The sequence below is a fragment of the Hypanus sabinus genome, unplaced genomic scaffold (assembly GCF_030144855.1).
Source record: "Hypanus sabinus isolate sHypSab1 unplaced genomic scaffold, sHypSab1.hap1 scaffold_1153, whole genome shotgun sequence".
In the NCBI taxonomy this organism is placed as follows: domain Eukaryota; kingdom Metazoa; phylum Chordata; class Chondrichthyes; order Myliobatiformes; family Dasyatidae; genus Hypanus; species Hypanus sabinus.
Window position 1 is genome coordinate 31,968 of NW_026779211.1, and position 15,197 is coordinate 47,164.

A 15,197-nucleotide genomic window follows, 5' to 3' on the forward strand; every position below is an offset into this window, starting at 1 on the left:
CTTTCCAGCTCTGCATCCGACCCGTTGTAAGCAAAGACCAACCTTATGCATTTCCCACAACACAACCAGACCTCGCCTTTCCTGTAACCTTATTTCCCCACTCTTCCATTTCCCCCTCGGTCAGTTACGATAGAAACTCTACAAGTGGTGTAAAAAGCGAAAGGAATAACGAAGTGGTGTTTCCGGGTTTACGGACCTTTCAGACATCTGATGGCGGAGGGGAAGAACTTGTTCAAGGATCTTTCACTATTCCGGATCCTGTGCCTCCGCTGCGCTGGTCTCATGGAGAAGAGGAAATGTTCCGGGTGGTGCGGTTCCTCAGAGATGGATACCGGTTGCTTGAGGCTCTGTTTCATAGCTGTGTGAATCTATGAATACAACGAGGTTTGTCGACTTGTGGTTGGAATCTGGCTGGTTGCCTCGTTTTTGTTGGAAGGACAGAACGTGTCGAGGAGAGGTACCAACCGGATAGGAATCAAGTAGAAATCTCCTTTGAGAAGCCGTGGACGTTCTTCATTGCCCAGTGCATTGTGTGATATCGCCCTCTGCTGGACGGCTGGATAAAACAAAATAATTCTATCCCACAAGATCTACAACCAGACTCAGACAGCAGCACGGGACAGACACTAGGCTAACGAACCAACCCAAATTCCATGTTTTCAATTCAATCCCTCCATATTTCAACTGCTGTTCTCCAATGCCGGACTGCCAGAACCGTTCTGCCCATGGATGTGAAACCGCAGAGTCAGTCGAAACAGGTCCGTCATCACCAATGTTAACCATAGACGGAGACGACAGATCCCTTGCTTCATGAAAATGCTCCATGACATACATAGAAATATTCGAATGCCAGCCCTTCTCTTGCCAGTTCGTCTGGAATCACCTTCGTCACCTTCAGCTCCTCCCGAAGCTCTTGTTCTCCGCTCTCCAGGAGGCGAGACCGAACATTTCTGCTGCTGGTTTTGGAAACGCGCAACAGCCTGGAAGAATTTTCTAAATCGGCTACATTAAGCCTAGGTCCGTGGCTCCCAACCTGCGTGGTATAGGTCCGTAGCATAAAACTTCGGACCGCCAGCCCGAGACGAACCGCATCGATTTGTGTTGACAGCTCCTCTGAGCTGATTCTGCGCTCCCGGTTCCCATCACCTTCAGCTCCTCCTGCAGCAACCCCTGGTGGTCTCCAATCGGCCAGGCCGCCAGTCTCAAGGGGAAGGTTGGCAGATCATTATCAGAATGAGAATCCGGTTTACCATCACTGGAAAGTGTAGTGAAATTTGTTGTTAGTGCTTCAGTAGGACTGTGGAATGGATCGAGTACATCATAAATTACGGTAAGTAGAAATAAACACGCAAATAAATAAACAAGTAGACAACCGCGCAGAGAAGCAAACAACCGATAAATAGCTGGTTAATAAATAAATAGTCTATCGCGGAAAGAAACTGTTACATAAACAAACGGATATGCAATTAAGCACGCAGATTGTATTACACACACACACACACACACACACACACACACACACACACACACACAGACACACACAGAGTCTATATGCCGGTCAGAAATCTGATGGCAGAGGGGAAGAAGCTGCTCCTGAATCGTTGGGAATGAGTCCTCATTCTCCAGCAGTTCCTCCTTGATGGTATAAATGGGAAGGGGGCATGTCCTGGGTGGTGCGGGTTGTCAGTGATGGATGCTGCCTTACTGAGGCTTCGCTTGTTGAAGACGCCCTCTATGCTATGCTTGGGCGGCTACTGTTCATCAGGGAGCTGTTTGAGTTTACTACTCGGTAAACGCGAGGAAGTCTCCAGATGCTGTACATCGGAAACAACACACACACACACACACACACACACACACACACACACACACACACACACACACACACACACTGACGTAAGAACTCCCCAGGTCTGGGCGCAGATATGGAAATGACTTCCGGGCGTTGACACGCCTCCTTCAGTACTTTCCGTAATCCGGATTGGTGACTGCAGGCAGCAAAGTGCCCGGAAGGGGCGGGCCCTCATGCTGCGTTTTATTTTTACCTCAATTGCTACCTCTCACAACACAGAGAACGATTCCGGAGAGAGGATGTTGCTGTTACTCGTCCTGGAGGCGTTGTTTCAGGGTAAGAGAAAATTGAACACGATAATTAATCATCAATCCTTAAACAGGGTTGGTCACTGTTATCGGAAAGATGATAAACTGGGACCTGATAATAAACTCGCCAGGATCTGCGTGTCTGAGATTCAAGGAGAGGTTGCGTTGACTGGGATTCCGTTCCCAGGGAAGTCGAAGGAAAGAGTCAAAACGGGTTGGGAACTGGTGGGGATTATAATGGGAAGCGGCAACGGAACGGCAGGGGATTTTAATGGGAATCTGGAGTCTGAAAGGGCTCATTTGGAACTGAGTTGTACAAGAACGAAGACAATTAAAATAGAGAATAAAATCCCCTGAGACCAAATCCCATCGTTCGTTTTCCCCTACACCCCGTCCTCCAATTTAATATAAACAATAGATCCCACGTACTTGGGTTTCCCATTCACTTACCTCTCTCCACTTCCCGTTCCCTTCTCCAGGAGCGACGTCGCAGTCCGTTCGCCAGGACACGCCGGCTCTCTCCAAATCTCCCGACGAGAGCGTGGAGCTGAAATGCATCCTGGACGGCGGTAGCGTTGACAATTATCTCTACTGGTACCGACAATATCCGGGGAGGGAGATTCAGAACCTGTTTTACACCATGGGTACCACGGTGTTTCCGGAGGGGGCTGTGGACGGCTTCACCGCCGAAAGACAAAAAGAGAAGACGTTCATTCTCAGCTCGGCCAGCGTGCGCCCGGACCAGTCGGCCGTCTACTACTGCGCCTGGGGTCCTCACAGTGGCTCAGAGACACGCCGGGGCCCGACAAAAAACCTTCGCCGGCGACAGGAAGCAGGTGATCTGTGATGCTCATTGATCTGTGCTGCACAGAACACGCACATGTTCATTAAAACACGCACAAGGCATCAGTCGGAACTGTGCCGCGGCTCTGAGGAACAGAGGGTTCGTTCATGATCAGCTCGAGGTGCGGGGATCAAACCCACTGATCAATCTCTTGTCAACTGACGGGACAGTGATCTGGAGAAACGCATTTTCACATGGGAGTGGGGAAGAGAATGTGCCAGCACGGTATTTCCGGAGGAGGCTGATCCACGTCATTCAGACATCCAGTCATACCCTCTCCCCTGCTTTCACCCCGTACCCTTTCATGCCCTGGCTAATCAAGAACATACCTATCGCTGCCGTTAAATGATCCCAATGAGTTGTCCTCCGCAGCCGCTCCTGGCATCAAACCCCTCGGATATTCGCAAACCTTCGTACATTCCAGCGACTGAGTGAGACGGTTTGATAGGAGTGAGCATCAGTTACGGGACCGGGCAAAACAAGAGAAGCTGGAGAAACGGGCTGCGTTTTTGGGATGTTAAAACGGGATGTGACTTTCACCATGATTGGCGGAGACCCGAGAAATGTCGTAGAACAGACGGACCGTGGAGGAGAGGCAAACGGTTCTAGGGAGGCGAAATCAGGAGTAGAGAGTGCGGCGAAGGAGGCATTTGGCACGTCATCCTTCGTCAGTCAGGACACTGAGTACGGGAGTCGGGAGATCACGGGGCCGCAGCTGGAGTACGGTGTTCGATTTTGGTCGCCCCGCTGTCTGAAAGATGCCATTGAGCTAGGTAGACTGCAGAGGGAGCCATACAAGGATGTTTCCGGGACTCGAGGGACTGAGTTATGGAGAGAGTTCGGGCAGGATGGGACGTTGGATCGTAGGAGTGACCTTACAGAGGTGTGTTAAACCACGAGGGGTGCAGATAGTGTGAATGCGAGTGGGGAATGGAGGAACATGGACCGGATGCAGATGGGCTTAGCTGTGGAGCCCCTCCCGGGTATTGCCGTTACCAGCACATGTCAGGATTGCTACTGCCTCCGGATAGCGTGCAGCTCAGTCGGACATCCTTCCCTGGAGGCGCGGAGAGAGCCTGCGGAGTCTGATGGATCTTCTGCGAATTCGCCTCTGGCCCAAAGACAGGGAGAAGAGATCGGTCAGTGAGTAGGGGGAGCCGGAGACAGAGGAGAGAAGAAATGGTCAGCGAGGGGTGAGTGAGGGAAAGCAGAGGGACGATTGCGCACTGGAGCAGAAGCTATCCATTCGGTCCGCGACTTTTTACTAGCCCCTGCTTAGCTGCAGATGTATTCTAGACAACGGTGGTATTTATATTTCAAATTGAACTTGAGCAACAAACATTTTATTGGACTGAAATTACAAATATTCAGGCGGTGATGGAATTGGATAAAAATATAATTTTTGAAGAGTTGTGAATTTCAGGATATCCTTGTCTGAAGGGTTGCGTATGCGGGGTGAAATATACTTACCAGGGTGGTAGAAAATAAAACTCAGAAAAACGGCGAAGAATCTCATTTTTGTTACTTGGCTGCGGCGTGTGGGCCTGACTTGGGCTCCTGTCTCAGTGGGATGGGAGAAGGGTGGAGTTAATCAGGTAGATCGCCTCGAAACAAACTCCACCCAACACCACCGATGAGGGAAGTGGGCTGTGGGCAAGTGCAGTGAACGTCAGCTGACGTCCGACGTGATTGGTTCGTCGTCGTGCAACGTACTTCAGATAATGCGCATGGGCGTGAAGTCGTACCAAAGACCTGGCTCTCCTTCTGTTCGACGTTCGTGACCGATGACGGATTTTAGAACTGAAATCTTCGTTCATTAATCGTAAACGGATTAAAGTTGCCTCACCGCAGAGGTGACATGGTGAAAAGTGACTTGAAGAAGAGAGAGAGAGAGAGAGAGAGAGAGAGAGAGAGAGAGAGAGAGAGAGAGAGAGAGAGAGAGAGAGAGAGAGAGAGAGAGAGAGAGAGAGAGAGAGAGAGAATTGCGGTTAGTATCACTGAGGTATGCGCTGAAAATTGTTTTCTGGCAGTAGTACAATGCGATGCGTAAAAATAAATCGGTCGTGCAAATTCGGAAGAGCGAAATGATGCCCTGGGTTTGTGGGGCCCCTCATAGATCTGATACGGAGCAGTTGGATGGTGTTGGTAACATTTTGAATGTGTGTCTTCAAGCTCCTGTACCTCCTCTGCCATGGCAGTCAGGTGAAACGGACTCGCCCCCAGTTCTCAGCGATGGATCACACTTTCCCAGGACACTGCTGCATACCTCGGTGAAGCTATAAACGATGACGAGGATTGGCGATTTTTGATGCAATCCTGACGGTCGGCGATATTGTGAGTGGAAGGTCATAATATGCGGAGTAAGGAAGAGCCACTGGATAAGGAACAAATAGGATTCCGCTTATAGAAGCTGTGGATGAGCGTCATTGCTTGGCGAATTGTGATATGGCGCCCTCTGCTGGCAGGATGGATGAACAAATGAATTCTGACGCATGAACTCCTCCGCAAGCGTCACAGTGCAGCGCAGCACCCAGACCTGCCCAGCCGTGCGGACCACGTGACCCCTTCCCGGATCCCCGCTTCCTGATTTCAGTGACCGTCCCCATAATGTTTTATCGACGTCATCATTGAAAGTTACTATTGCACTGCCTCAAACACTTAGCAAATATTTCCACAGACTCATCACCTTCTCGGGTCCCTTTAAAATGTTTTCTCTCTCACTCTGAACCTCCGCCATTCCCTGTAGCTTGGGATACCCCTAATCCGCCATCGTCCACCCTACCTGCAGAGCACCTGCAATCATTATTATGTTTTCCTGCACTCTCTCTTGTTCAATCACGTTTTCCCAGAACAAGGTGCCAAGAAACACACGTCACTGCAAGTGCGGCCTCATCAATCACGTGTTTAATTGAAACACGTTGTTCCAACTCCAATGTCCAAAGGCTGGTGAGACGCAACATTTCTGCTGCCGGTTTTGGAAACGGACAAGAGCCCAACAGAATTGTCTAATATTAATCCTAGGTCTGTGGTCCCAACCTGGGCCCAGGGACGCCTTGCCAGCATGGTAATTTGGATTAAAAAATGGCTTAAAGGAAGAAAGCAGATTGAATAATAATGGCTTGAAGGAAGAAAGCAGAGGGTAGTTGTGGATGGAAAGTATTCTGCCTGGAGGTTGGTGAATAGTGGAGTGCCGCCGGGATATGTCCTGGGACCCCTGCTTTTTCTGATTTTTTATAAATGACCTGGATGTAGAGGCGGACAGATGGGTGAGTAAGTTTGCGGATGACACGAAGACTGGAGGAGTTGTGGATGGAGCTGCAGGTGGTCGAAGGTTACAAGAGGATAAAGGCGGGCTGCAGAGTTGGGCAGAAAATGGCAGATGGAGTTCAATCCGGACAAGTGTAATGTGATGCATTTTTGAAGAACAAACCAGAGACTGAGTACAGGATTAATGGTCAGTTACTTAAGAGTGTGGATGAACAAAGGGACCTTGGGGTTCAAATCCATTCATCCCTCAAAGTCGCTGCACAAGTTGATAGGGTAGTTAAGAAGGCCTATGGGATGCTAAGCTTCATTAACAGGCGGTTGAGTTCAAGAGTAGAGAAGTCATGTTGGAACTCTCCCAATCTCTGGTGAGACCGCACTGGGAGTATGGTGTTCAATTCTGGTCACCTCATTATTGGAAGGATGTGGACGCTATAGAGAGGGTGCAGAGGAGATTTACCGGGATGTTCCTGGTTTGGAGAACGGGTCATATGAAGCAAGGTTAGCAGAGCTGGGATTTTTCTCTTTGGAACGTAGAAGAATGAGAGGGGACTTGCTAGAGGTGTACAAGATTATGAGAGGCATAGATAGGGTGGATAGTCATTACCTGTTTCCCAGTGCACCAACAACAAACACCAGAGGGCATAGGTATAAAATTAAAGGGAAGGAAGTTTAGGGGAGACATCAGGGGTAGGTTTTTTAACACAAAGGGTTGTGAGTGCCCGGAATGATTTGCCAGGGTTTTAGTTGAGGCTAAAACATTAGGGGTAATTAAGAACATCTTGAACAGGCACATGGATGAAAGAAAAATGGAGGGTTATGGGATAGTGTGGGTTTAGTACTTTTTTAAAGGGATTACATGGGTCGGCACAGCATGGAGGGCTGAAGAGCCTGTACTGTTCTGTAGTGTTCTATGGTTCAATGGTTCTATTTGTCCATGGCATAAAAAAAAACTTTGGACCTCCCAGCCCGAGACGAACCACATCGCCTTGTACTAACAGCTCTTCTGAGCTGATTCGACGTTTCAGGTTTGTGTCACTTTCAACTCCTCCAGCAGCGCCCCCTCCTGGTCTCCAGGCAACCAGGCCGCAAATCTGGAATCTGTCGTGAAATTTATTGTTAGTTTTTCAGCAGTCCGGCGCAATAGATCAAATACATTACTCATTACAGCAAACATAAATAAATCTGCAAATAAATCAATAAATAGACAACTGCGCACAAAACAAAGAAAGAAGCTACGTAGCCGATAAATAAATAAATAAATAGACAAATGCAGATATAAACGAATAATTAGATAAAAGATCCACGTATAATTAAACAGGCACACGCACACTCACACACACACACAGACGCACACACACATACATACACTCACACACACCTACACACACACACACACACACACACACATACATACACTCACACACACCTACACACACTCACACACACACACACACACACACACACACACACACACACACAGACACACACAGAAACACTCATACACTCACACCAACACACACACTCTCTCTCTCTCACACATATACACACACACACACACACACACACACACACACACACACAGACACACACACGGAAACAATGTAGAGCAAATAAAAGAGGGAAAAACACTGCAGTATTGTTCATGAATTGCTATGCCGAACTGAAATCTAATGGCGGAGTCGAAGAAGTTGTTCCTGAATCGTTAAGTATGTGCCTTCAGTCCTCTGTACCTCCCCCTCGATGGTAATACTGCGAAGAGGGCATATCCTGGGCGGTTGGGGTCGCTACTGATGGACGCTGCCTTTTTCAGTTTTCGCCCCTTGAAGATGCCCTCGATGCTGGGGAGGCCACTGATCATGATTGAGCTGATTGAGTTTAATACTGTCTAAACACTGGAAACTCCGCTGATGCTGGAAATCCCAATCAACACACGTCGTATATTGCAGGAAATGAGCAGGTATGGAAATAAACAGAAAGTCGACGTTTCGAGCCGAGACCCAACTCTTCATACTGAGGATCGGCCCCTCCGCACCCGAAGCGAATTGCAGGCGGCAATTTGCCCGGAAGGGGCGGGGCATCGACGAGTCGTTTCTCCCCAGTCGCTACCTCGCACAACACAGAGAAGGATACAAGAGAGAGGATGTTGCTGTTACTCGTCCTGGCGCAGTTGCTTCAGCGTAAGACATGATCTCACACAATAATTATTCTTCAATCCTTAACCAGGTTTGGTCACAGTTATCGGAACATCAAAATATTAACGAGAACGAGTGCAGGAAAGATTTAGCCAGACGTTGCTAGGATCTGCGCGCAAAAATACAAAGGGAGTTCCGTGGACTAGGATTTAATTTCCGCGAACGTCGAGGATAAGGAAGGGCATGTTGTTAAAACGGGACGGTAACGGGCGCTTAAAACGCGACTGCACGGGTTTATGAGGAGAGGCGACAGATTAAAAAGGGAGACCAGACCTTAATGGTTCTTGGAACTAGCCATCAGAAATAATGTCGGACATATTAAAATGTTAACAAAGATTAGATATCATCTACTTGTACAGAAGGGCATCAATAGGAGAGGTTCACGGGGCTATTGGCCGGACACGGGCAATTGGGACAGTCTGGGTTGTAAACAGCGTCGGCATGGACGAGTTCGGCCGAAGGGATCGTTCCCATACAGATGTCAAAGTTAATGTCGAGTTTACTGTGTTTGACCAACTTACTGGCGGCAACATCAAAGGCACCGAACATCAAACGAGCACCATTCACGGGAAAATGACGTCAATATACATTATTCACGACTTTGTACAAGAAACAGGAGAATTTGTAGAGGCACAAACCGGGTCTGTTTCAGTGTAAAATGATCAAGGTGGTCTCGGTGTTGCTAAACTCTAGTGATTCAGGAGCTGCCGTTTGGGTATCGAATGAGTCAAAGATCTTGTAAGTAATTATCATATCAATATTAAAGGGTCATTAATAAGCAAATATTGCTAATTATAGTATTTTCTTAAGCGTTGTGTTTCTTATCATTGACCGGAATCCTCGATATTTTCTCAGATAAATAACCTGGTTCGTTTCCCTCTAAACCGTGTCCTCGCCTTTAACAATAGATCCCACGTATTCGGGTCTTCCGGTTCACTTACCTCTCTCCACTTCCCGTTCCCTTCCGCAGGAGCGACCTCGCAGTCCGTTCGCCAGGACACGCCGGCTCTCTCCAAATCCCCCGACGAGAGCGTGGAGCTGGAATGCATCCTGGACGGCGGTAGCACTAGCAATTATCTATACTGGTACCGACAATATCCGGGGAAGGAGATTCAGAACCTGTTTCATTCCACGTATACCGACATAGTAATTCCGGAGGGGGCCGTGGACGGCTTCACCGCCCGGAGACCCGTTGCAGAGACGTTCATTCTCAGCTCGGCCAGTGTGCGCCCGGACCAGTCGGCCGTCTACTACTGCGCCTGGAGTCCTCACAGTGGCTCAGAGACACGCCGGTGCCCGACAAAAACCTTCGCCGGCGGCAGGAAGCAGGTTGTCTGTGTGAGCCAGTGAACTGTGCTGAACAGGGCACGCACATGCGGATTAAAAAGCACCTGCAGGGAACGTCTGCAGCTTATACTGAGAATCAAAGCGATTTTCTCCAGATTTGCTCGTGGTGCCGGCAGAGGTAATGTAAAGGAAGTGGGAGAGGGGGGAGAGAAGGAGAGATTGGGGCGGGGGGGGAGCAGGAGTGTGAGGGTGAAGGGTGGGGGACGGACGAGAAGTATGAGGTGAATGTCACAAAAGGTTGCTGGGTCAGTAAGCGGAGAGACGGAGGGGCACCTGAGCAATCACTGTCTTTCCTCACTTTCTCCCTCTCTCACTCACTCCGCTCAACCCTACTACGCACCTCACCCTTCCACTTCCCCTCACCTTCTCTCTCTGCTTGCCTCTGGCTCAACCCTCTCTGTCTGTCTCCCCTTCCATCCCCCTCTCCCCGCTTCAAGGAAGTAACAAAGGAAGTAAATAGTTAAATAAACACACACACACAAACAGACACACACACACACACACACACATACACACACAGACACACACACACATATCAAATTAAAGAGGCAGATTGTATTTCAAACACACACACACAAAGACACACACACACACACGCACGCACGCACGCACACACACACACACACACACACACACACACACACACACACACACACACACACACACACAAAGACACACACACACACACACACACACACACACACACACACACACACACACACACACACACACACACACACACACGACGTCGGGTAAACAAAAGAGGAAAACAGACTGAGGTGTTGTTCATGGAGAAGCCAGAGAGCGGCAGTAGATGGTCGCCGTGTGGACACACCTGGAGACTGAATCTTCCGTTATAAACTCTATTTTATTAGTAACTACGTGAATAAAGTAATATAACACAAGATAAGGTAAACAGGTTAGCGATGTATATGCACATATATAGGTGAGAATATTGGGTTCTCAGTCTTCCCGAGCTCAGGTGATTAGGTGATACAGTGTCATGGTTGGATGGTAAGTAATCAGTTCAGTTCTGGAACTTGATTAGAGCAGTTGGAGAGAGAGAGAAAGAGGGAGAGAGAGAGAGAGAGAGAGAGAGAGAGAGAGAGAGAGAGAGAGAGAGAGAGAGAGAGAGAGAGAGAGAGAGAGAGAGAGAGAGGGAGAGAGCGGGAGGGGGGTGGGAATGGGAAAGAGAAAGAGAAAGAGAGTATCAGAGGCAGAGATCAATTTGAAATGGAGATCTGTAGTGAGAAATGGACAAAAACAGAATGTCAGGGCAAGAGAGAAAGAGAGTCGGAGAATAATGAAGAACAGATCAAACGGAAGATAGAGAGATCGAAATAATGGTAGAGTGAAGGCGAAAAGAAGAGAGAAAAACAGAGAAAGAGAAAAGGAGTGAGGGAGAGCGGGAAAGAGGCAGAGGGATACAGACAGAGAATGGAAAAGGATGACGACGTCGTGGATAACGATGGGGAGAAAAGAATAAAACATATTTAGAAATTGAAATGCAAGAAGTAAAAATGCAGCAATGGATAGAAAATCGAAATGGCAGGAAGAACGGGCGGTGAAAAGATGAGGGGGGAGATGGAATGAAAAGGTACGGAATAGATAGAGAGGGATGTTTAATTATTAAAGAAGTTGAACTTTTTACCATGAGCCCAGATTATCAACTCAATCAACAGCAGCATACTTCACTCCAAGGATTTCCTTCACGATTGCGAGAGGCCTTCGAGAGTGAAATGAGTGAGGAAAGGAGGCCCCGCCCTTTCCCCCTGATGGACGGACGTCCTCACACTGCTATTGGCTGATAGGCTCCACCCTATCCTGAGGGCAGGATCGGGGTGGGCGGAGCGGAGTAGATGGTGCGGCTGCGCTCTGCCTCACTGGCTGCGGACCCAGCAGAGTCTGAGATCGGCCGAGAATTTCTCTGAGGATTTCAAGGCGGTTTTGAGCTGAGTAATATTGATATTTTGGGTTTTCTTTCTCAGATCAGCAAGAAAAGAAACAAAGAGGGTTTCTCTTGGCGACAGGGCAGGAGAGAAAGCGACAGAGAGAGGGCAGAGAGAGAGAGAGATTGAGGGAGAGCGAGAGACTGAGAGGGAGAGAGACAGAGACTGAGGGAGAGGGAGGGGAAGCGCGAATGTGGAGAGAGGGAGATTGACACAGACTGAAAGGGAAAAGCGAGGATTTAATGCCAAAAGTATTTGAAGGGAAAACAGAGAACAATAACGCTAGGCCAAACAGAGCCGTTAAGTAAAGCTCTCACACATGAAACGAGTTGCGAACACAGTGTCTGAAACGAATATCTAAAATTAAACCGAGTACCGGTCGTCCTCAGAGTCAGTCCACTGTTTTCGGGGAAGGCCGAATGCAAGCCGGCAGCGTAACGTTGCTGTGCTTTGCTCGAGTATCAAATTCCGGAGTTCCGGAATGACCGACCAGTTCTTCCACTGGACGCGAGCCCGCAAAGTCAACCTGGACGTCCTTTATCAGCAATATTAACCGTGGACAGAGAACACAGAACCCTTGCTTCAGGAAATCTGTCCGTGACATAAATAAAAAGGTTGGAAATGCACTCGAAGGCGAACTCTCGTGACCTGCAGTTACAAGTGTTCTCCTCTGATTCCACACTCCAGATGTCTTTGCTTTTTGATTCCGTCACCTTCAGCTCCTCCTACAGCGCCCCCTGCTGGTCTCCAGGCGACCAGTCCGCCAATCTGAAGGGGAGGAGCGGCGGATCATTATCAGACCCGGAATCCGGTTTATTATCAATGGAATATGGGGTAAATTTTATTGTTACTTCGACAGCAGTCTGGTGTAATAGATCAAATATATTATCAATTACGGTAAATGCAAGTAAATGCACAAATAAATTAATTAATAGACGTTTGCCCAGACAATACATAGCGGAGAAATAAATAGACGAATACGAAAATTAATAAATAGTCAGATAAACAGTCAGATGTACAATTGAGCAGACAGATTGTACCACACACACACACACACACACACACACACACACACACACACACACCCACACACACACACACACACACACACACACACACACACACACACACTCACACGCACACAGACACACACATACAGACACACACACAGAAAAAAAATTGGGTGAAACAAGAGAGGAAAAGAAACACAGGGGTGGTGTTCATGGGTTCGTGTTCCGATCAGAAATCTGATGGCGGAGGGGAAGAAGCTGTTTCTGAATCGTTGAGTGTGGGTCCCCGGACTCCCGCACTTGCCCCTTGACGGTAGTCATGAGAAGAGGGCATGTACTGGGTGGTGGAGCTCGGCAATGATTGACTCTGCCTTACTGAGGGATCGCCTGTTGAAGATGTGCTCTGTGCTGGGGGGCTACTGTCAATGATGGCGGAGTTTACTACCCGCTAAAGACGCGAAAGTCTCCAGATGCCGTCCGTCCGAATCAACACACACACACAAATTGTTGTCAGAACTCACCAGGTCTGGGCGCAGATATGGAAATGACGTCTCGGGCTTTGTCCCACCTCTTCAGCATTTTCCGTATTCCGGATTGGAGACTGAGGGCAGCAATGTGCCCGGAAGGGGCGGGGTCCTGATTCCGCATTTTTTTCCGCAATTGCTCCCCCGCAGTGCACAGAGAAGGATCCCGGAGAGAGGATGTTGCTGTTACTCGTCCTGGCGCCGTTGCTGCAGCGTAAGAAATAATCTCACACAATAATTAATCTTCAATCTGTAACCAGGTCTGGTCACTCTGTTAAACTGGAACGAGTGCGGAGATGCTTTGTCAGAATTTTGCCGGGATCTGCGTGTCCGAGATACAAGGACAGGTTTGCGTCGACTGGCATTTCGTTCCCGGGAAAGTCGGCGATAATCGCGAGGGCTCAGTGTTCAAACGGGACGGGAACGGGTGCTTAAAACGAGACGGCACGGGGTTTATTCTGGGAGGGAAAGTGTGAAACGGTAATTAGCGATGACGGTTCGTTGGAAGTAGCTGCCTGAAATACCGGCGGACATGTTACAGAAATTTAAACTTCATCTGCTTGCACATGAGTGCTTCGATTGGAGAGGTTTAGGGGTCTTTTAACCGGACACGCGGAGAGGGGAGGAACTCGGCGCTAAACAGTGTCTGTACGAACGAATTTCCATTCCACAACTCTCAATGACTTACTCCAAAGAAATATCCTTTAAATTTCTTTTTCATGTTTCTTATCTTTTATTTTCCTGCGTTCTGAATTTATTTTTAAAATATTTCTTCCTTTTTTTTTACTGTGAAAGTTGTGTCAATGTCGGGTTTATTCTGATTGAGAAACCGACTGACAACACCATCAAAGTGAAAATGACGCAAATATAAAGTATTCACGACTTTGTAAATGAGGGAAGACAACGCGGTTGTAGTGTTGCTAAACTGTAGAGAATCGGGACCTGCCGTTTAGAATCGAATGTTTCAAGGGGACATAAAAATAACGATCAGATTTACATTTTTGTGCTCGTTAGTATGTGTTTATTCCGAATGTAATTATTTCCATCAGCTTTCCTTACCATTGATCGGAATCCTCGAAATCTGCTCAGACAGATCATCTCGCTCGATTTCCCCTACACCCCGTCCTCGCCTTTAACAATAGATTCCCGGTACTCAGGTTTCCTGTTCACTTACCTCTCTCCACTTCCCGTTCTCTTCTCCAGGAGTGACGTCGCAGTCCGTTCGCCAGGACACGCCGGCTCTCTCCAAATCTCCCGGCGAGAGCGTGGAGCTGAAATGCATCCTGGACGGCGGTAGCGCTAGCAATTATCTCTACTGGTACAAACAATATCCGGGGAAGGAGATTCAGTACCTGTTTCATTCCACGTATACCGAAATAGTAAATCCTGAGGGAGCCGTGGACGGCTTCACCGCCCGGAGACCCTTTGTAGAGACGTTCATTCTCAGCTCGGCCAGCGTGCGCCCGGAGCAGTCGGCCGTCTACTTCTGCGCCTGGAGTCCTCACAGTGGCTCAGAGACACGCCGGGGCCCGACAAAAACCTTCGCCGGCGGCAGGAAGCAGCTGATCTGTGAGACTCATTGATCTTGGTTTCACAGAACATGCACGGGTTGGTTTAAAAATACACCTGTAAGGCATCGTTAGAAAGTCTGCAGTTGTCACTGAGAGAGAAACAGAGGGGTCTCTCCAGATGAGCGCGAGGTGCGGGATAAAACCACCGTTCGAGCTGTTGTCAGATGACGGGACGGTGATGTGAGGAAAGTTATCCTCACAGGGGTGTGGTGAAGAGTACGGGGCGATGTTACAGCGCTCGCTTTCATTTCCGCCGTGACCTTGTGGGCACCTCCAGTTTCCCCGCATATTCCATAAGATCATAAGACCATAAGATTTAGGAGCAAATGTCGTCCATTCGTCCTATCGAGTTTGCTCCACCGTTCAATCATGGGCTGATCCACTTCATTCAGT

General features: G+C 48.5%; 1 protein-coding gene across 1 annotated transcript; it reads left to right on the plus strand.

Moving 5' to 3' along the window:
• The first annotated feature begins 8,348 nt into the window (after positions 1-8,348).
• On the plus strand, positions 8,349-14,816 carry LOC132386420 (uncharacterized). The gene is made up of 5 exons (XM_059958695.1): positions 8,349-8,388; positions 9,374-9,741; positions 12,387-12,533; positions 13,384-13,447; positions 14,437-14,816. Exons 1-5 carry the CDS (start codon positions 8,352-8,354, stop codon positions 14,814-14,816), a joined length of 996 nt encoding a protein of 331 aa, XP_059814678.1. The 5' UTR covers positions 8,349-8,351.
• The last annotated feature ends 381 nt before the right edge of the window (positions 14,817-15,197 follow it).